Below are 22,215 nucleotides of genomic sequence, written 5' to 3' on the forward strand. Positions count from 1 at the left end.
ACAATAGATAAAAACGCACATTATAATTTAAAATTTAAATTTCAGTTAAAAGCCTGGGGAAACAGATACATCTTCAAGGTCCTCCTAAAAGCAAACAGGGAAGGAGATGTTCTTATTTCAGCAGGGAATACGCTCCGAAGCCCTGGGGCAGCCACAGAGAAGGCCCGGTCCTGAGTGGCCACCAAACGAGCCGGTGGCAACCGTAACCGGACCTCTCCAGAGGATCTTAATAGGCGACAGAGTTCATGATAGAAAAAGTGCTCTCTTTACCCTGGACCTGAGACGTTAAGGGCCTTATAGATATATAAGGCCAACACTTTGTAAACTTTATAAACACCAGCAGTTTGTATTACGTTTGGAAACATCTCGGCAGCCAGTGCAGTTCTTTTAGAATCGGTGTTATCTGGTCCCTTCGGGTAGACCCAGAGACCAGCCTGGCTGCCACATTCTGTACCAATTGTAGTTTCCTGACTATGTGCAAGGGCAGCCCCATGTAGAGTGCATTGCAGTAGTCAAGCCTGGAGGTTACCACCAGGTGTACCAGTTTTAAGGACATTTGTCTCAAGAAATGGACGGATCAGCCAGATTTCTGTGAAACTGATGTTGTGTCTGTAGTTATTGCGAGTCTGCCGGTAGGTCCCTCCGGCCTGCAGCTGCTCCCGTTTTGCATCCATCAGGATCATAACATTCCCAGCTCTTTCCGAAATAATTGTATATGAAAATAATTAATGCAAGTTCTCTACGACCACAGCCTAGTAGGGCTATTGTCTGACACTTTGCTGTCGGGAACACAGGCAGGGAGCTGCTGCCTTCTACTGAGTCAGGCCCTTGGTCCACCTCGCGGAGTGTTGCCTTCTCAGCCTGGCAGCAGCTTCTCCAAGGCAGGAGTCTTTCCCGGCGCTACCGCCAGGAGATGTCCGACACTGAGCTTGGGACGCGCCGAGCTGCAGGCTCCTGAGATGGGGAGTGCGGGGCATTGCGGAGGGGAGTGCCGGCTACGCCGCTTGTCCTGGAGGCGGGGGATTCCCTTGAGGAGCCCCCCCCCCGTTCTCAAGGGGCCAAGTGGGGGGGGTCTCCTAGTGGGAGGGAAGCCGCCCGGCAGGCGAAGGGTCCTCTCAAAGAAACGGACCCACCACACGCAGCCAGGGCGGCACCCGAAGAGAATTCGAGGGGAGCCCAGGAGGGGCCGCCTGCATTTATTGGGGGGGGGGGGCGGCGCGCGAGCTGCTTGTTCCTCCTATCCGATTTCTGGAACAGAGAAGGGGAGCGGGCTGGAGGGGGGCAACTCCCCCCGCCAGCCCGCGCCCCATTGTCAGCGGCCAAGGCCGAGGGGGTGGACTCCCCCCTCCCCCGCGCCCCCCGGAGCTCTCCCTCCCCTCCCTCCGGAGCGCGGGACTGGTGCGCTCGCCTGCCCCTGGCCGCCGAGTGGGCGGGGGCTGGCGGGGGCGGAGCGGCGGGCGGGGTCCGGAGCCGAGCGGGCCAGCAGAGCACGGCGGGCGGCCGAGCGAGCAAGCGGCGGCAGAAGCAGCGGCAGCGGGCGGTGCGCCTCCGAAGCGCCGGGGGGCTCATTCCGCAGCGGCCTCTCGGTGGCGCGGCGCGCGGAGCGCCGCTCGCCCCCTCCATGCGCCGGGCCGGGGCCGCAGCGCCGCCGCGGGGGACTCTGCCAGGCGCGCCGCTCGCCGCCACGCCGGAGCTGCTGCCCGCGCCACCCGCCTGAGGCCAGCCCCCAGCCAGCCAGCCGCCGGCGGGTCCGCAGCCAGGAGCCAGCCAGGGTGAGAGGGGCGCGCGGCGTGGTGGCGGCGGCGGCGGCGGGAGGGCAGGGCAGGGGCCGCAGCAGCAGCGTGCGAGTGAGCTGCCCCGCGCAGAGACCCGGCGGAGCCGGCCAGGCCCGCAGCCGGCGCAGGGAGAGGCGAGCGGGCAAGCGCCGCCTCCCCTCCAGGCGCAGAGGTCCCGCGTGGGGGGGGGGGGGCACCGTAGGCGGTCGGCGGCCTCTGTGCAAAGGGCTCTCGCGGGCTCGGCTTGGTCGGCAGCCCGAAGACTGCCCGCCTGTGCCCACTGGCAGGCGAGCGCTGGGAATGCGGGCGGCGCTCTCCTCTGCAAGGGGGCTGCCGCGCCGCCGGTGGGCTCCCCCTCTCCGGGGCCCTCCCCCCGCCCCCTCTGGCTCCCCGCTGCTGCTTTGCCTTCTCCTCCCCCCCCCGGTGGCTCTTCTTCTTCTTCTTCTATGCGGGGCGGCGGAGCGAGATCTGTCCTGGGCCGACTCGAGAGTCGCAACAGGGGCGGCGGCGGATCTCCCGCATTGCTCCGCGGAGACCCCAGCGGGGCGGCGCCGGCGGGACGGAGGCGCCGGTGCCTTCCCAGCCCCGCCCGGGCAGCTTGGCCGCGGCTGTCCGTGCGCTTGACTCGCAAGGCAGCGCGGAGCCTGCCTTCCCGCGCCGGGAGCCCCGCAGCAGGTGGAGGAGCGCCGGCCGGGGACTCCTTCGGGGCTTGGCGAGCTGCTGCTCCTCCTCCTCTTCTTCTTCTTCGCTGCGCGGGGCTCTGCGGGGCTGCCTAGTTTCCAGTCCGGATCTGGCGCGCGCGCGGGGGGGGGGGGGGGCGTCAGTGGCTGCGCTGAGTTAGGGGTCCGTCTCCGGCCAGGGGCTGCCAGGGAGGCGCCTCCTCCTCGGTGGCTTCGCCTGCGCCGCCGCCGCCGCCGGGCCCCTCTTCCCGACGGAGAGCCCCTCACCCTCAGCCCCGGGGACGGGGACCAGCGGGCGTTGCTTTCCTGCCCGGCCGCAGCCTTGTGCCTGCGCGCCGCTTGTGGCGAAGCAGACGCGGCAGCCAGACCGAGCAGGAGCGGGGGGGGGCGCCTCTGGGCTCCCGCAGACGCCCGACGGGGGGCAAACCTAGTTGCTGGCGCTTCTGCGAGGGATGGATCGCCCCCAAATGCAGGGGCGCAGACTGTGCCCCCTGCAAGTCTGGGTCTTGAATAGTCTTGGGGTCCAGGCTATTAGAAGGGGTGTCCAGGCGGCTTTGAGGTGGAGCCTCTGAGGACTCCGAGTACTTAAAGACCCCCCCCGCCCCCCCCCCCCCACTGGGCCAAGAGGCACCTTTTCAAGGGGTGAGTCTCTTCTATTTTCCAAGGGGAGAGCAACTGACCCTCTCCACCCCCAGCCCAGCATCCTTTCAGTGGCTGCCTTGTGTTTCTTTTGGAGTTTGTAAGCCCTTTGGAGACGGGGAACTATTTATTTTTCTGTGTGAGAATATTGGTTGACAAGCCCTCGCTCCATACTTTGCCATAGTCATGGGGCTGCCCCCACAGTGTACGCTTTGGGTTCGAAATGGAGCGTGCAAGCTTTATGCGTTATGCAGAACTCTTCCTGGAGCTGGAGGCTTGAGAAAAAGTCCCCCCCAGAACATGTTTGTGCTGCAGAGCCTTAGAGATTGCATGCCAGTCCCAAGGGAGTCGTTGCACAGTGTCAGCCCTCCACCTGCTGTGGGACTACCGCTCCCATCCCCCCCCCCCCCAGCCACAGTGGTCCCTAGTCGGGAATGATGGGCTTTGTAGTCCAATGTCGGCAGGAGGGCTGGAGCCCAGACCGGTGATTAGATGTGGGATCCCATTAGATGTGGGATGGCTAGTCTGGGGGTCGCCCTCCGCCTTGCACAGCCCTGTAGCTTTGTCACATGCAGACATGTGTCTGGCCCTCTCCGTCCCCAGCACAGCATCCCTCCCGTGGCTGATGTCGTCTCTCTTGTCTGTCTTCTTGGATGGGGAGCCCTTCGGGGACAGGGAGCCATCTCATTTATTTATTATTTCGCTGTGTAAACCGCCCTGAGCCGTTTTTGGAAGGGCGGTCTAGAAACCGAATTAATAATATTCCAAGAGGGGGGAGGAATGGCTCCCCCCCCCGCCACAGATGGGCTTGACTGGCAGTTGTTTGGGAGCCAGATGGGACCAATTGATCTTTGTGGCTCGAAGGGGGAGGCTGGAGCACAAAGCCTCCTCAGGCCGGCCGGCCACAGCTTCCCTCTGCAGAATTAGCTTGGTAGCCGACAGCAGTCTGGATCTCAGGCTCTGGGTGGGGGATTAGGCGGGATGCGGGGAGGGGAGGGGAGGGGAGGGCTGCATCCAGCACTGGGGGCAATAGGGAGGGGTAATTGCAGCGGGGAGGGGGGGAGGAATCTGGAGGTCTTTGGATGCAGGCGTGACAGCAAGCCCCTGAGGAGGAGAAGCGGCAAATGGAGAGGCTGAGCCTGAGCCGGGTCAGGAGAGGTCAGGGAGGCTGCTGGGGGAGGAGAGGGTCTCGCCCGAGGGGATTAAGCGGGGGGGGGGGGGAGAGGGGAGATGCAGCGTGCAGCTTGCTTGCTTCATGTGCCAGCCAGCCTGGATCCGATCCGAGGAGGCCGCTGCAAACCCAAGAGCAAATCTGTGCTGCTGCATCACCTCCCGCGGGCGAAGTCAAGGACGCCCCACGGTGGGCAGTGGAGCCACCCTGGGGCAAGGCCTCCCCCCCAAATCTCAGTTCCATCTTCTTGGCAGTATTTGTGTGTGGGGGGGTGTTGTTTCTGGGGAGCCCCCCCCCGGCCTGGCACTGGATCAGAAGGGAGGAAGGATGGCTCTGGTGCCTTCTGGTTGTGCAGCCTGCAGGGGAGGGGGGGGGCAGGAGATGGAGCCGGCAGCGGCAGCAGCAGCCCCATCACAGCTGGGTCTGTTGATTGCCCAGTTAATGGGTGATGCGTGCTGAGCTCCTGCCCTTAAACAGAGCCACACACACACCCCCCCGCCTGATGGGGCTTAGCACTGCCCAGCCCAGGCCTTCCCATTGACACTTGTTTATCTCAAGGCTAACTGGATTTCCTCTGTGTTGAACCGAAGCGCGAAGCACGTATCCCTGAGAGCCGAGAGCCGTGATGATCCGAGGTGGGGCACTCTGGGCCAGGAGCCCCAGATGTTGTTGACTACAGCTCCCAGCATCACCAGCTGCAGTGGCCTTTGGCCGGGGGTCATGGGAGTGGTAGTCAACAACAGCTGCAGGTCCCTGCTGCCGGGAGCGCTGACCTTTCTGCGGTGATGCCTGCCTCTGACCAAGCTCGGAGGGTGGTCCTTTTGCAATGGAGGGACCCGATGAGTCGATGAGTCGTGTTGTGTTCTTAGAGCAATTGGAATACATTGGAATCCAGCCAGCTGGGGCAGGTGGCAATGTCTGGGGGGACGGGTGCTCATTGTGCTCTGTGGCCAGGCCCACACCCCTCGGGGTGGGAAGGGGGCGAGAGCATTGCACGGCGTCCAGCTTCCCGTGTTTTCTCATGCTTTGATTGTCGGCCTCCTGCAACGGCCAAATTTTGCAAGAGGCGTTCTAAAAGCTTTTAAAAGTCTCAACACAAAAAGCTGCAATAAAATGGGATCAGTGTTGTCAGATGGATTAAAATGAAAATGGGCAGGAATGTCTTTCCCAAGATTACTCCATGGAGAGAGGACAGCCGTTTCTTCACGGTTACTCTGCTCCAAGCCTTCAGTGACCCTCTCCTCTCTGCAAAAATGACTGCAGTTTTACTGTAATCCTTGGGGGGTAGGAGGGCTAGAGGAGTGCGGGGGGGGGACCTCACAGAAAGCTGCAAGTGGGAGAAGAAAACGCTGGCCTCCTTTCTATCTCTAGAGAGGGTCAGACGTTGCCAGACATCCCTCTGAGCATCCCTGCCCTGAGATGGCGCCGGTGACCCAAACCTGCCTCGTGGACCGGGGGTCCCAGCTCTTCTGTGGTTCTGTATTATTCTGCGGGCTTAGAGAGACCCCTGGCAGGATTTCTGCCCACAAAGCACATTTCCATTATGAATGGTGATTCTGAAACGGCACCTCTCCAGTGCGCTGATCTCTGCTTAGCTGTCATTTGCTCTCTTATTGGTTCTGAAGCTTTATTTCTTGGCGGCTGAAAAGATTGGACAGAAATCCAACTTGCAAGCAATTCTGGGCACGTTGCGGCACGCTGGAGGAGGTGCGCTCCGTTTGGAACTGCAGCAGGGAGGGGGAGGAAGCCGCTGCCGAAGGCAGAGCGGCCCTCGACTGAGTCAGACCCTTGGTGGTCCCTCTAGCTCAGTCTTGTCTACCCAGACTGGCAGCGGCTTCTCCCAGGTTGCAGGCAGGAGTCTCTCTCCTAGCGCTATCTTGTTGGAGATGCTGCCAGGGAAGGAACTGGGGACCTTCTGCATGCCAAGCAGAGGCTCTGCCCCCGAGATACAGCCCCCACCCCCCAAGGCAAGTATCTTAGAGGGCTCACATGGAATCACCGATCCACATGCCAGGCCTGAGTAGCCACGGAGACAGTTCATGCGTGTTACTGCAAGACCAGCTCTCCACCCCCCCTTCCAAAAAAACAAAATCCACACGTGAGGTCTTTAACAGTCTCCCATCTAGGAACTGACCAGACCCAAACCAGCTTAGCTTCAGCAAGATCGCTGCATCCTGCACCCTCCTGCCAATCATGGGGATATTTATGGTGGTACCAGGAATCCGCGCCCCCCCCTCCACCCCCGGCTGCAAAAAGAGTCCAGTTCTGTGGAAGGCTGACAGGCTGCTCACCTGCCCAGGGCAAGTGGGGCTGCCTGCCTCTCAGCGGAAGGACCCTCGCTGCCTGGCGGAGTCTCTGCTTGGCCTGCAGAAGGTCCTCCCCGGTTCCCTCCCTGGCAGCAGCAGCATCTCCAGGGAGGGCCGGGAACCGAGACTCCTGCCTGAAATCTTGGAGAGCTGCTGCCAGTCAGTGCAGGCAGAACCGAGCTCAGCCTGACTCAGTAGGAGGCACCTTCTTATGCCCCTCTGTGTGTTTCTGCTCTGCTGTGAAGCAGCTGCCAAGTGGAGGCAGCTTTCAAGTGGCCTCAGCCAGCTTGGTTGTCGCGCACGCGCACGTGTGTGTGTGTGTGTGTGTGTGTGTGTGGTGTCCAGGACGAAGTGTTAATATCTGCAAGGTGATGGTCGTTTCGGGATAGTTCTTGTGCTGATTCTGCTCAGAGGGGGTTTGACAGCCCTGCTGGTTCTGTCTTGCTACAAATCTTCTTTGGATCTAGGAGCCAGGCTCAGGTGTGTGATTGACAGTGACCCGGGACAGGGCCTTGTCAGTGGTGGGTCCCTCCCCCTGGAGACTTGTTCAGCCCCCTCACCCCCCCCCCCCGCACCGGGATCATTTTTTGTTAGCTCATAAAGCCTCATCTCCTCAGGCTAGCCTTTTGGTGGCTGGGGAGTCATTTGGAGTTTCCTGCTGCTGTGTGTTTATCGGAGAGGTGGTTTTTTCCACTGCTGGCTGGCGTATGACAGATTTTCTTGGGACTCCAAACATTCAGGAGCCAAACAGTGGACACGAGTGAAAATTGCCAGACTGAATGATGGATCTTGTGTGTATGAGGGGAATGGTGGTATCCCCTTTACAAGCAACACCCTTCTTGGAGCAGGAGCAGATCTGCCTGGGACAAATCAAGATGCTCTTGCATAACTCTGTAGCAGCAGGAGGGAGGGCAGGCACAGACCTCTTGCCTGGGGGCTTCTCAGGGGCATCTGGTGGGCCACTGTGTGAAACAGGATGCTGGACGAGATGGGCCTTCTTGGGCCCGATCCAGCAGGGCTGTTCTTATGCCTCTGAATATCCAAGTCCAGGTGCCATGGCTAAATGTCTAGACACCATGGCTCCCTGCTGCCTGGGATTTGTCCAGCCTGGCCTTGACAGGGCTGCATTGGTCATGGCTCCCCACTGCCCTTCCTCGAGGCTGTCTTCATAGCAGAGCTACGGACTCGGCACACTGAGAAGTGGGTTGAAGCCTGGTGCAGGGGATGCCAAGTGCATTCATCGTGTGGGTCATGTTTCACCCTCTGCTCTGGGCAGATTTTTATTTTACTTTATTTTAAGAACTGCATGTTTGGGTTAAAGTTTTCCTGAGTTCAGCACAGGAACAGAGGAAGCTGCCATAACAACAACAAATATTTATATATCACTTTTCAACAAAAGTTTCCAAAGTGGTTTACATAGAGAAACAAATAAATAAGATGGATCCGTGTCCGCAAAGGGCTCACAATCTAAAAAGAAATGTAAGATAGACCCCAGCAACAGTCACTGGAGGGATGCTGTGCTGGGGGTGGAGAGGGCCACTTACTCTCCCCCTGCTAAATAAAGAGAATCACCACAGTGAAAGGTGCCTCTTTGCCCACTTATACCGACTGAGACGCTGGGTCCATCTAGCTTGGTTTCAGGCAGGAGGTTTTCCCAGGAAATGAACCTCAGACTTTCTGATGCTCTTCCCCTGAGCTGTTGCCACATCCTCTCAGGGGAATATCTTACAGTGGTCACATGTAGTCTCTCATCCAAATATAAACCAGGGCAGACCCTGCTTAGCAAAGGGGACAAGTCATGCTCACTGCCACAAGACCAGCTTTTCTCTCTAGCTAGATGCTTCAGAAAGGTTCACAGGGGACTGATCCATCCATTCTTCTAGATCTCCAGTGTCAGATAGCTGAGGAACTCTGTTGCAAAAATTGCACTTTTGCTTACAGACAGTCCCCTCTTAATCATCTGAATTTGGTTCCTTTTTAGAAAAAGAAGAAGAAGATTTCTTAAGTTGGGGATTTTTTGAACTTGGCGTGAGTGAATAAATTCTTCCTGCTCACATGGTGGTTTATAAATCATGGTCATGCATCCCTCCTCAGTTTTCCTAAAGCGAAACCGTCTCTGTTCTTCAGAGTGACTTCTCAGGAACAACACTCACTGTTGCCAAAACATCCCAAGTTACCAACAATCTGCAATTAACATTCAGTCCCGTTTCAGTCCTCTTTCTTTTGTTTGGGGTGCGGGGTGGAACATGCTAAAAGTGCCCCCTGCGTGGCTTCAAAGTGTCTGAAAGCTGTACTGTACCACTAAAAATATATTGTTCCATCTACTGTTCAGTCAACCACTAACGAAGAACGTAGTGTTTGTACAGTAGACTCTATACACAAAACAATCTGAGGAGTTGTCATGCAGAAGGAAGAGCACCTGATCTCCAAGTAGGGCTGGAGGAGACTCCCGCCGGAAACCTGGGGTTGCTGCTGCCAGTCAGAGCAGACAAGACTGAGCTAGATGGACCAAGGGTCTGACTCAGTAGAAGGCAGCCTCCGATGTTCCAGAATGTGTGCAGGATATAAAAAATGATTTTTTTAAAAAGAAGGTCCAGGATTCAAACCCCAATCTGTCCAGGTCACAGAGGGGCCTGCCATTGACCTCGGCCAAAACTGGGCTATGCAGATTAATGAACTGATTCGGGGGGGGGAAAGGGTCAGATGGTGAGATTACAACTTCTCTTACACACAGTATCAGTCTCTTTATTGCTGTTTTATAGTTTGTCGCCTTTTGCTACTCTTTAGTAAATGGAGCGTGTGTGTGCTGCTTTTAAAACAACTAAATGAATCCGTCCTAGGTTTCCTTCACTTGCAGTCTGACGCTGCATACAAACTTTAGTCTCGGCTCTGCAAGCCAAAGCCAAACCAATCAGGTTAATTCATCGCTTGATTGCGGGTTTGTATTTGTATGTGTGCTTTTGTTTTCACCCTGTTTATCCTGCTTACTAATCCGCAGGGCTGTCTGTGCGAGATGCGCTCTCCTTCTGAAAAAAGCAAATGGCGGCAACCTTGAGACGGCCCCAATTTGCCTGATATTGTATTGGTATCCGTTCATCACGTCCCATTGTTCCAGAAAACTATTTAGGAGACTTAGCAGTGGAGAGCTTCCTGTTTGGGAAATTTTTCTGCCTATTTGGTGCCCTGGGGCTGGAGCGGGGGTGGGGGGGTTGGTGGCGTTTTAGGTTTGGAGAGCACAGTGTCTGGCAGAATCCACTGGGCCGTGGAGCTTAGTCTGGACACACAGCTTCTCTCCTGGATTCCAGGGGTGTTGCTGAGCTGGAGAGACCAGGGATGGAACTGGGACCCTGGTGCCAGCAAAGCAGAAGCCCCGTTGGGAATCTCATGATTGTGCCGGAGCACAGGAAGCTGCCTTGGACTGAGTCGGGCCTTTGGTCAGTCCATCTTAGTGCTGTCTACACTGCTTGGCAGCAGCTCTCCCAGGTCCTCCCGTCCCTCTCCAAGGGAGTCAACCTGCAACCTTTTGAATGCGAGCCTAGAGAGGCTCTTCCACTGAGGTACGGCCCCATCTTCTCAGGAGAATATCTCACATGTAGTCTCCCATCCAAGTGCCAACCAAGACGGGGGGGGGGGGACAGTTTCCCCCAACCCTCTGCATGTTTGGGTTACCAATTTCCCTGGTTCAGCACAGGGACAGAGGAAGCTGCCATAGACTGACTGAGATGCTGGGTCCGTCTAGCGGGGTTTGGTCTGCACAGGGTTTCAGTCAGGAGGCTTTCCCAGGAAGTGAACCCCAGACCTTAGGAACATAGGAAGCTGCCATATACAGAGTCAGACCCTGGGTCCATCTCGCTCAGTATTGTCTACCCAGACTGGCAGCGGCTTCTCCAAGGTTGCGGGCAGGAGCCTCTCTCAGCCCTCCCTTGGAGATGCTGCCAGGGAGGGAACTGGGAACCTTTTTGCTCTTCCCAGAGCAGCGGCCCCATCCCCTAAGAAGGGGAATCTCTTCCAGTGCTCACACGTCTAGTCTCCCTTTCATAGGCAGCCAGGGCGGACCCTGCTTAGCTCAGGGGACCAGTCCTGCTTGCGGCCACAAGGCCGGCTCTTGTGCAAGTCAGGTCATGTGAAGAGACGGCCCCGTCCCCCTCTCACTCTCTCTCCTCCTCTGATTTCAGGCAGAACCATGACCCCGCTCCCCCTCGCTGGTGTCGTCGTCGTCCTCCTCCTCCTCCTCGTGGTTGGCTATGGGTCCTCTGAGAACTCCAGCACCTCCCGAGGGTGTGGGCTGGACCTCCTTCCGCAGTACGTCTATCTCTGTGACTTGGATGCGGTCTGGGGGATCGTGGTGGAGGCCGTGGCTGGGGCCGGCGTGCTGACCTCACTGCTACTGCTGCTGATTCTGCTGGCACGGCTGCCCTTCATCACGGAGAAGGAGAAGAGGAGTCCGCTGGGGGTGCATTTCCTCTTCCTGCTGGGGACCCTGGGCCTCTTCGGCCTGGCCTTCGCCTTCATCATCCAGGAGGACGAGGCCGTCTGCTTAGTGCGCCGGTTCCTGTGGGGCGTCCTCTTTGCGCTGTGCTTCTCGTGTTTGCTGGCCCAAGCCTGGAGGGTCCGCAAGCTGGTCCGCCATGGCAAAAGCCCGTCCGGCTGGCAGCTGGCTGGCGTGGCCACCTGCCTTGCCCTGGTCCAGGTGATTATTGCCACCGAGTGGCTGGTCCTGACGGTGGTGAGGGATGGCAAGTTAGCTTGCAGCTATGAGCCCCTGGATTTCGCCATGGCCTTGATCTACGTCATGTTTCTGATGGTGGCGGCGCTGGGCTTGGCCTTCTTCACGCTGTGCGGGAAGTTCAAGAAGTGGAAAAAGAACGGGGTGTGTCTCATCCTGGCCGGTTTTTTCTCCATTCTCATTTGGGTTGCTTGGCTGACAATGTATCTCTTTGGGAATAAGGAACTGCGGAGAAGAGACCAGTGGAGCGACCCCACCCTGGCCATAGCACTGGTGTCCAGTGGTTGGGTCTTTGTGATCTTCCACGCCATCCCAGAGGTTCACTGCTCCATCCTCCCACCCCAGCAAGAAAACACGCCAAATTATTTTGATACTTCACAACCACGCATGCGGGAAACGGCTTTCGAGGATGACCTTCAGCTTCCTCGGAGCTACATGGAGAATAAAGCCTTCTCAATGGATGAACACAATGCAGGTAAGACGGACCACAGATCTCTTACGTTTGCTTTTTGAGGGGCAAAGCACAGGAGGAAGGGGGGGGGTATCTCTGGGGGTGAAGTGGGCTAGAGTGCCTTATGCTTGAGGAGGGAAGAAAATGGACTGCCAGCCAGAAGAAAACACGGACTGATTGTGTGTTTCCTCTGCTGCATTGATATCCTGCCTTTCTTCTGTGATGGAACCCTAGATGCCGTTATATGTGGGGGTCTGGTCCTAGGGAGTTGCCTTATATAGGGTCTGACTGGTCCACATAGGACTGAATTATTCTGGGGCTTTTTCTCCTTTCCCAAGAACTTGAGATGCTGTTAAATTATTTTATGGCTATATATGCTTGCTGCTAGACAGACACTGCAGGGGTGTGTGTGTGTACACACACAAATGCGCGTGCTCCAACGGCTAATTTTGCTAGGGACATTTCCTCTTTCTGACACCTGTCCCTGGCAATCTCGAGTCCTATTTTGGTCTCTTGTTTTGCTGTCTGAAGGTATTGGAATTGGAAATGCTTTTAAAAACTTCTTTAAGAGGCACTGGAGTTGCTGTGCCTGAAGCTTCCACGCCTGCTTTCTGGTTTCTAGTCGTTAACTGGGGAGCAGACGAATCTTCTCTTTCCTTTTGCTGTGTAAAGTGCTTTGAGCACCCTTCTGTCGAAAAGCAGAATCTAAATATTTTCAATACGAACTTCTTGAGACGGGTCTGTTAACAGAGTGTGGTGGGAACACAGAGCCGGTGTGTTGTGCTTCGAGTGTTGTTGTGCTAGATCCGGGGAGACTCCAGTTCGGCTCCCTGCTTGGCCCGAGTCTCGCTGGCTGGCCCTGGGCCAGTTGCTGATGGTCTCTCTTGCACGCTGGCTGTGAGGATAAACGTGGCCGGTGCGCCTGCTCTGGGCTCCTCGGAGGAAGAAGAGTGGGGCAGGAATGTCGTGAAATAAGCAAAACAGTGTTGCGGCTGCAGTGCCATGGGTGGAATTCCACAGTGGGTCAGCCTCTGGGAGGGTCTCGCTCCTTCGGTCTTCCAGAGCAACAACAATGCAATGCAAATTAGCAGGACGAGGCTAATTGAGCCGAGACCGGCTCCAGCTGCAACCAGTTCAAAAGGTAACACAGTGCAGCGGAGAGACGCAGATGGATGCACTGCCATCCGAGGGTACCCCCCCCCACACACACACCCCATCTGCTAGTCCAAGGGGAGTGAGTTTGTTTCTGTTTTGTTCGATTTATATACCGCCCTTCCTAAATTGGTTTGGGGCGCTTCACATTAAAATCAAAAACACATAATGGAACACTTAAAATGTAATGGGCATTTAAATGTAATGGGTTTACCATTGCCTCTTAAAATGTGAAGGGCAATGGTGAACCCCTCCTGCATTCTACCCAAGACCATCACAGGGTTCTGTGGTCACCGTGAGCCACACTGTGGCTGGGGATGATGGGAATTGTAGTTTGGCCCCAGCTGGAGAAAAAGGTTGCCCACCCCTTTCCACGGAGGAGAGGCTGCCCAGAGGAGCTCAGCGGGGACATCTGCCCTCTGCCATGCTCCATCTGAGAGCTTGGAGGTGCCTTTTTGGCAAGGAAGAAGGGGGAAAGACTTCAAGCAGCTTGGGCTACTTTGGAGGAGGAGGATGAAGAACAACTATATATTGCTTTTCCAACAAAGTTCTCAAAGCAGTTTGCACCGAGAAAGGAAGGAGAAGGTGGTTCTCTGCCCCAAAGGGAGCTCAGTGTCTCAAAAGAAGAGCCGCTGGAGAAACGCCAGCAGCAGCAGCAGGGCTGAATCGGGGCCGTTGCTCTCCCCGGCTACATAGAAGAGAGCCCCACTGGCAAAGGTGCCCTTTTGTGTCTCGTGCCTCCTGGCTGGGTTCACATAACCTCAGTGGTTAAAATGTTAATCAGGAGTCGGATTTGTGAGCCCTCTGCTGCTCACTTTTGTGAGAAGCCGGAGTCTCAGGGCAGCTCGGTTCACCTGCATTTAACCAGGATAGAGAACCAGCACTCAGTCCTGGTTACTTAATCTGGTCAGGTGCTGATCCGGCCTGATTATCTATCCTGGTTAAATGCTGCTTCCGTAGAGGCGCCTTGTACACTGCTCTGAGCTCTTTGGAGAAAGAGCAGGACAGCATGCAAAAATAAATCGGCTTCCTGTGATTGGAAACGGACTCCAGCAGTTGCAGTGAGGGAAAGGGAAGGCCTTGCCCTGGGGATGGGTGCCAGAGGCCGACGCTCAGGGCTGGGCTAGTGGAAGCCCCGGTGGTTGCAGGGCAGTTTCACTGGGCCGTGCGGTGCAGGGGAGGTCTCTAAGCCCTGGCCTGGCGCGGGGGAGGCTGGGTGGGTGGGAGGGACGCCAGGAGAAGCTCTGTGAGGAACGGCACACGCCCCCCCCCCGTATCCCCGTGGGCCCTCCTGGCATCCCCCCCTTGGCCCGCCCAGCAGTGTCCTCTCTCGTGTTTGTTTCATTTGTGTGCGGAACGAGCTCTGTTCTGGGCAGCAGTATCAAGGCGGTGTGCGCGCGCCATGTGCATTTGGAGCAGGGCCTTCCATCAACTGAGCGGACATTAAAAAACATGCGAGCGTGCGCACTGCCACCCGGCCTCCCCCCCCCGCACCAGGGCTAGGCGGAGAGTTAAAGAACGCCCCCCCCCCCGACCCTATTAGCTGGGGCAACTGCCCTGTGATTGGCTGCCTCCCCATGGCGGGGGAGGGCATGGCGCTGTGGGGGCTCAGCCCTCCCAGATATAGCCATGACCTGTCTGAGCACACGTCACGCTGAGAGACCCTGGGGAGGGAAATCGGGAAGAACGACGGGCGGGCGGCTTGCGCTACCCCCGAGGAGGCATCGCTGCAAAGCAAGAGGAGGGGGAGCAACTTGCCCGGGATTGGGACCAGAACATGGGGGAACAAGGGAGGCAGCTGCTGTATCCCGAATCAGACCATTGGTCCACCTGCCTTAGTACCGTCGACTCTGGCCGGCGGCAGCTTTCCAGGTTTCTTCCCCAGCCCGACTTGGAGATACCTGGGCCTTGCTGTGTCAAAGCTCTGTGGCTGAGCTGCGGCCTCCTCTCCAGCAACAGCCAGTGCGCCTCAAAGCGCCAAAGCTCCGGGTCTGGGCTTCTGCAGAGCTCTTGGGACCCTTCCTGTGGTGCTCGTGTGTCTGCACGTGTGAGCTTCCAGCCGCTTCCCCCAGGGTCTGAGACCTTGAATATCTGGGTGCGGCATGCCTGTGCACAGCCACGAAAGGCAAGGACCCACTCCCTGCCTCTCCCGACTGCCTGCCCTGAGCCTGAATGATGTTGGGGGCACTCGACATCTGTGAAGCGTGTGGTTGCAGTCTGTTGAGAGAGTACTGGTTACCTTCACTCACCAAGGAAATGGTTACGGTCTGCTTACTGATGCATCTCGCTGCAGAAGCCAGTGGAGGATGGGCTACAGCCGGGTGAACGCACCCTGCGTGCCGTGGGGTCGAGAAGAGGTTGGGTGGCGGCGGGGAGATGGGCACAGGATGGACCTTTTCATCTTTAAGACATTGGAGGATGCAGGAGGAGTTGCTGGACCACGCACTCCTAGGCATGTTGGTGGCTTCTAAATAGGCCCGTCCCTTTGGGGGATGAAGAGAGGAGAGCTGGTCTGGTGGGAGCCAGCCTGACTGGTCCCCTTAGCTAAGCAGGGTCCGCCCTGGTTGCATATGAATGGGAGACTGGAAGTATGAGCACTGTCAGCTATTCCCCTCTGGGGATGGAGCCGCTCTGGGGAGAGCATCAGTGGTTTCAAGTTCCCTCCCTGGCAGCATCTCCAAGATAGGGCTGAGAGAGACTCCTGCCTGCAGCTCTGGAGAAGCTGCTGCCAGTCTGTGCAGACAGTACTGAACTAGATAGACCAAGGGTCTGACGCAGTATAGGGCAGCTTCCTATGTTCCTAAGGGTTTGAGTATCTCGGGTCCTGCTCTTGGTTATGAAGAGGTTGCCTGTCTGCCCTGGAGCTATGACGAGCTGGAACATGAGCAGCTGCCTTATACCTAGTTAGACCATGATCCGTCTAATTCAGAACTGTTGACACTGGCCGGCAGCAGTTTCAGGCAGGCGTCTCTCCCAGCCCTGCCTGCTGGAGATGCTGCCAGGGGCTGAACCGGGGCCCTTCTGCAGGCCATCAGATGCTCTGCTACTGAGCTGCAGCCCCATCCCTAAGGGGAATCCCTTACAGCAGACAGCACTTGCAGGTAGCCCCCCATCCAAATGCAAACTGGGGCCGACCTGACTTAGCAAAGGGGACCGTTCCCGCCCACTTCTGCAGGGCCCCTTAATAGCTTCTGCTGGAGTTGGCAGCCCTGCAGTGGCCCCTCTAATTGTTTCCATCTCTGTGCAGCATGAGTTTTGCTCTGGGCAGCAGGATCCAGACAGTGTGTGCGCACCGTGCGCATGCAGAATGGGGCCTTCCTGGTTCAACCTGTGCGGGATCTGAAATTCGCTGAGCAGACATCAAGAAGCTTGTGAGCGTGTGCGCCCGCCTTAGAGGGGACGGTGCGACCCTGCCCAGGAGGCTGGCTGTGCACGGCAACTCCTTTTGCGTTGCCCGGCTCAAAAGGCTCCCCAGGCCGTTCGTGGCCCATCTGCCTTGGCTGGCCAGTTGTGCCTTGACTGACAGGCGAGGCTGGCGGAGAGTGGCTGGAATTGGGCCTCTTGCTGGAAGCGATGGCCACGTTGTTGGTCTCTGTCGCCGAGCTAGCCAGTTGGATTGCGAGGAGCATCCAGTGAGCGGGAGCAGAAGCAGGACTCCGCCGAGACGATTTGCTCTTTGCCTGCATTAAACTCGTTGTCCGTGGTTACGTTTAAACAGTTATCCTTGGGTGGTCCAAGAGGTATTGCTGTGTTCTCCCTCCCTCCCTCCCACCCTCCGCTCTTCTGCTTGGGATGATAATGTGGGAAGAAGAGGTCCCAGAGCACTTGTGGAAAGGGCCTCGGGCCACACACGTTGGACTGAGAAATGCCGAGTGGTTCTTTCTTCTTGCCCATATTTCTGTTTGTGGCTAGCAGATCTCTCTGTTAATGCGGAATAGTTGCACGTGGTTGCGGGATTCCTAGGTCTGGTCTTGCCAAGGCAATAGAAGAGACAGGTCTGGACCAGTGTTCCCTCCAAGGCGTGCACACGTGCCTGCGCTCACCAGTTTTTGGATGTCTGCTCAGTTCATTTTAGATCCCACTCGGGTTGAGTCGGGAAGGCCCCCCTCTGAATGCACATGGTGCGCACACACTGCCTTGATGCTCCCGCCCAGAACAAAACTCATTCCGCATACAGATGAAAAAAATGAGAGAACACTCTGGTGTGGACCAGTAACAGAATTGTGTGGTATTTCCCGGGTGTGCATGAGTCCACCCTCTGTGCAGGGACTTGAGTTCCATCATGGAAGGAAAACAGGCTACAAATGTATGTATTGCTTTATTTTGTTTAAAAATATGTATACCTCACTCCTCCAGAACACAACTGCCGGGGCAGCTAACAAAGTCAATAAAAGCAACACACTTATAAAACAACATAAAGCCAATCAAATAGAAGCTAAAAACAAATCTCAAGTAAAACCAAAATTTTAAAATTACAAGTTAAAATGTTACAAGTTAAGAGGATAACAGGTTAAAAACATCACCGATACAGTTACAGCTAAAATGTTAGAACGCCTCTCTAAAAAGAAGCGTTTGTTTTATTTATATAATAAACAAATACTAGCATGCATGAGAGCTAGAAACAATCACATACCTGAATCTCGTTTTATAAGGAAACGGTTGTGGTTTGTATCCTTCTGCAGTGATAACTTTAGAGAGGATGAGACTTTATTAGTCTCTGTAATCTGGATTTTGAATATGTTGTTAAGACTTTTTTTTAAAATAGTAATCCAGTGTTTCAGTATTTAAGCAATATTATTCTGCTATAACTATATGAATGATTGAGGTCTATTCTGATACTGATGGGTTGGGTTTGCAATGCTTGAATAATAGCAAAACCCACATGCCCATGGTCAAGAGAGTAGCCACCAGAATCCCATGTGATGTGTGGCTTTGGGTCTGTGGACTCAATCAACAAGAGCAGGATGAAGTGCTGCCAAAGTAATTGGACCAATCAACACGTCCCGTATACGGCCTCTATGAAAACACTCAGCGGCTTCTGGTGGACTCAGGGCGGCCTGTCCATGAGGCCAGGTGTGGCGGTGCCCTCAGGTGGCAGATCCTGGGGGCGCCCGCAGGGTGTTGGTGAGGTGCCCCAGCTCTTCAGGACTGCTCTGACCCTGGCAGGCCCTCCTTGCAAAGTTTGCAAGAAATGTGAGGCGAGGAGGCGCCCTGTTTCCCCCTGCACTTCCCGAGGTCTGATTTGAAGGAGGGCTGGCCCCCCTCGGGGACAGGGGGGCAGGGCAGTCTTTTGGCTTGGCCCAGCAGGGCTGCTCTTACGTTCTCTGTGTCTGTCGCTTTTTCTCTGTCGCTCTCCCCCCCCCGCCCTCCCCAACACAGCTCTCCGGACGGCAGGGTTTCGCAACGGCAGCTTGGGGAGCCGGCCGAGCGCACCCTTCAGAAGCAACGTCTACCAGCCCACTGAGATGGCGGTTGTCCTCAACGGAGGGACTGTAAGTATCAAAATGTGAGGGCAGAAGACGCTGCCTGTCAGGGCAAAGGGTCCAAGCTCTGCTTTTGACTCTGAACTTCATTCACTTGGATGCTGGTTCATATTGGGGGGCGGGTAGGGAGGGGAGGCGGGGGTCTCTGGCAGCATGCCGTGCCTGGGAAGCCCTGATTCCAAAATCTGTGGACTTTATCGGACCATTCAGCTTTTGCTGTTCAGGGTGCTCTGAGGGGAGCAAAAATGTCCAACCAGGCGGTCTTTCCTCCTCTCCATTCTTTTGAAAATGAAGCTGACCACACTGTCTATTGTTAGTAACAAGTCAGTGAAAAGATGTCAGGAGCTTTGTTTTTATGTCTGCAATGTACTTCTGGTTTTACAAACCAGCATTTTCCCTAGGAAAGGACCTCTCTCCACTGCTGACAGTGCACAATTCTGAATAAAGCACACATTTTTGCTGAACTCTGTGTGCAGGGGGTAGACAGATGCACTAAAGAGTTCACGCAACAGGCGTTAAAGATGTCGAGGCATTAAATGTCCTGTTAATCTGCAGCCAGGTCACCACGAGAGAGGCTTAGAGATGGCTCTGGAACCAAACAGCCTCCTTAAATCTCATTTGCATTGCATACATTTAAATGCACCCAGGGAGCAGGGACGGGGCTGCTTGTGCGCTCTCCAGCTGCTGACCGACCAGAGGAGAATGTGCTCATCCTTTGCCTTTTAATTTCCACGCATGCTGCTTTCAAGGGCGATTCGTGAGCCAGCTTCCACTCATGCAAGTTGGGCTTGTGTTCTTTTAAGTCACCAGCTGATTTCGCAAGGCAATCGGCACCTTATGTATTTGTTTTTTAAAGCCACAAATGCTGTGTGATCTGATTATAGGTCTCTTCCAACCTGATCCAACCTGCACTACTGCTCACTCAGCAGGAGGGAGGAGAGGAGATCACTGTGGCAGACATTGCCCGTGGCTGGCATTCAGACGGGCACTGGGGCTATGGGGCGGAGGGGCAATCTCCCCTTCCCTCTGAAGTCCACGAGCCCTATGCCCACCCTCTGAAGCCTCAAGGTGCCTCCTGAAAATATGTCCCCGAGGGCCACATGATCCTCAGGGAAGTGTTTTCAGGAGGCATCGTGGGCTTCAGAGGGAAGAGGAAACTGGCAAAAATTGCCCCTCCCCATAGCACCAGCACCACGTCTGGATGTGTCGGCCACTGGAAGCCTGATGCCCGTGGGCAAGAGAGAGCCAGTTGGAGCGCAACTCTGAGCAGATACTGTGCCAAGTGGCGAGAGCCCCAGCACCTGGACCCAAATCGGGGGTGGCCAGCCTGAATGCCTCTCCCATCACCCCGGCTGTTGGCCGTTGCGGCTGGGGAAGTCTGACAGCAGCTGGAGACTGTCAGGTTGGCTACCTTGGAGGCAGATGCGGAATCCCGTGGCAGGCAGCTCACTGGGCCTGGAGTGATGGGATGACCCTTGGCAGCCCTCCTCGGTCAACAGGGAGCCCTCCAGCTCATGCCTCCCCTTTCAGGATAGCGGCTCCATCGGTCTGGGCAACTGGAAGGCTCCCTCCCCCACCCCTGCGAAGGGGTCCATGCACCTTGTTGCCAGCCTAGAAGTTGGGAGAAGGCACCCAACAAGTCCGAGGGCGGCTTCTCTGGCCCCCGCCAGCCAGCCAGCCAGCAATATTCCGATCAGACTCGTCATTATGGCCATTGACCAGTCAGCAAAGGGTTGCCTAGGACATTATATAGCAACACTCAACTATGTAAAAGTTATTTGTTAGAAATTTGGAGGGTGGGGAAATAAGACTCTCCCCCTGGCTCTGGGTCTAGGTTGGTGTGATTCTCACTGAAGGGGTAAACCGATCTCGCTACTGAAAAGACTGGTTTCTGAACCGTCCAGAATGCTTAGTTATGGATGTATTGTCCTTATTTCCAGATTCCAAGCGCTCCGCCAAGTTACACTGGAAGACACCTTTGGTGAAAAGCTTGTAGGCTGTAGAGGATGAGAGAGAACCATTAACAGATTTTATTCCCTGGCAGTGTGTCTTTTCTGAGGGAGGAGTCAATAACGCTAGCAAAGAACCAGCCAGAGCAAGAACCCATCCAGGAAGGCTGAGATTGGATTGCTTTTTATATTATATCGATAAAATATAATATAAAGAAATAATTGAACCGATAAGCTAACCACAAAAGCAAAACCTCTGCAGTGAATTATAAGCTGAAAGCAAAATTAAAACTAGATGTAGGCACCTGCTTTTTTAAAAATGGGAGAAGGGGCCATGGTGTGTTGAAGTGGTGGATGGGTTCCTGGCTGGAGCTAGTCCTCGAGGCAAACCTGGACATTTGGTCGCCTGTTGCTGTGGAGAGGAATGAAATAAAAGATGTCCTGATTGAAACTTAAAGCGACACTGCCTCAAGAGATTGCCCTGAAGGCTGTCTTTCTACTTTGCTGATTCTCCTTTGCTGATTTCAGAGGTCACAAGAATCATGTCATGCAATGAGTGAGGGAGCAGCCAAACAGAATTTCCCAGCTAACTGCACTGGTGCAACAGAGAAGCAGCCATTTTTGACATCTTCCCCTTCCCCCGGAAGCCCTCTGTGCCACTTATATGTCCCCAAGGGCTGCATAACCCTCAGGGACATATCTTTAGGTGGCACAGAGGGCTTCCTGGGGAAGGGGAAGATGTCGAAAATGGTGCACACTGGTGCAGTTAGTTGGGAAATTCCTCTAGGCTGTATTGGTGCACCCTTGCTCTGTGGGTCAGCCAGTGTCTTATAGGGACCCATGATGGGCCTTTTAATGCAAAGTCACCCCCAGAATAAAGGAAAAGAGTGGGTGGATTGTTTTCATGCACTATGTACTCATTAGGTTGCTGGGGCTGAAGTCCTATACACACTTTCCTGGGCATAAGCGCCATTGGCTATAGTGAGACTTACTTCTGAGTAAACACAGGATTGTTTAATAAGGTGGTGAGTACTGGTGTGTCCACAGAAATCCTGTCCTATGCAATAAACCAAGTTGGGTGACTTCTATAGCTCCCTCTTCTATTTCTATTTTTAAATTGGAAAGCCTATAACTGCTTTCCCAAGCAGTGTTCTCTGTAATGGGGTACCCATATGCTGACTACAACTCCCATCATCCCTAGCTGCTGGGGATGATAGGAGCAGTCGTTGTCAACATCTGGCAATCCGTTACAGGAAACACCGACGCTCAGCTGCCTTTTTCTGGGCGTTTGGAAAGGAAGGGCAGTTCTGACTCCCCCCCTTCCCCCCACCCCGGGGGGGTGATGTATGCGAAGTTGCACCGTGGGTGCAGGGAGAGAAACAGTGCCGACAGAGGCTGTGTGGCTCCCAAGCAGGCTCTCTCTGGTCCCACCACCCTGTTAAAGGAAGCCAGCGTCACCAGACCTCTCCCCTGCCGCTCCCTGGGGTGCCAAGGTGGACACCAGGAGAGTGGGGGGCTGAATTGGCAACACTGGGTCCCGCCCCCGGCTTAACGCTGAAGTCTCATTGGCTGCTGCAGTGGTGTTTGCATCTTATTGTGTGTTCTTTTATGGAACATTTCATGGTTATGGGATTATTTTTTTTCTTGGGGACGGGGAAAGCAGCTTTTCAAAGGGTCCCATGTTCTCGCTGCCTTTTCATATTCCCATGGTTTGAATGACGTTCCGCAAATCATTCCTTCATTCTTTAGCATTCAGTGCATATCAGGCATGTGACCTGTCATGGCATCCTCTCTGTGCTGGCCAGCATCCCACTCTGCTTGCCTAGAGCCTAAAAACAGCGGTGGTGTTTGTGAAGTATTAAAGGAGGATACGAAGTATGCAG

At 55.4% G+C, this 22,215-nt stretch overlaps 1 protein-coding gene across 2 annotated transcripts; it reads left to right on the forward strand.

Moving 5' to 3' along the window:
• Positions 1 to 1,495: 1,495 nt before the first annotated feature.
• On the forward strand, positions 1,496 to 22,215 carry GPRC5B (G protein-coupled receptor class C group 5 member B). 2 transcript variants are annotated; one of them, XM_053276838.1, is made up of 4 exons: positions 1,496 to 1,772; positions 10,747 to 11,772; positions 18,280 to 18,392; positions 20,324 to 22,215. In XM_053276838.1, exons 2-4 carry the CDS (start codon positions 10,755 to 10,757, stop codon positions 20,366 to 20,368), a joined length of 1,176 nt encoding a protein of 391 aa, XP_053132813.1. In that variant the 5' UTR covers positions 1,496 to 1,772; positions 10,747 to 10,754; the 3' UTR covers positions 20,369 to 22,215. The 2 variants fall into 2 exon arrangements, with proteins under 2 accessions (XP_053132813.1, XP_053132814.1); XM_053276839.1 differs by lacking the exon at positions 1,496 to 1,772 and adding an exon at positions 9,890 to 10,128.

The sequence above is a fragment of the Hemicordylus capensis genome, chromosome 13 (genome assembly GCF_027244095.1).
Source record: "Hemicordylus capensis ecotype Gifberg chromosome 13, rHemCap1.1.pri, whole genome shotgun sequence".
NCBI classification, from domain to species: Eukaryota; Metazoa; Chordata; class Lepidosauria; order Squamata; family Cordylidae; genus Hemicordylus; species Hemicordylus capensis.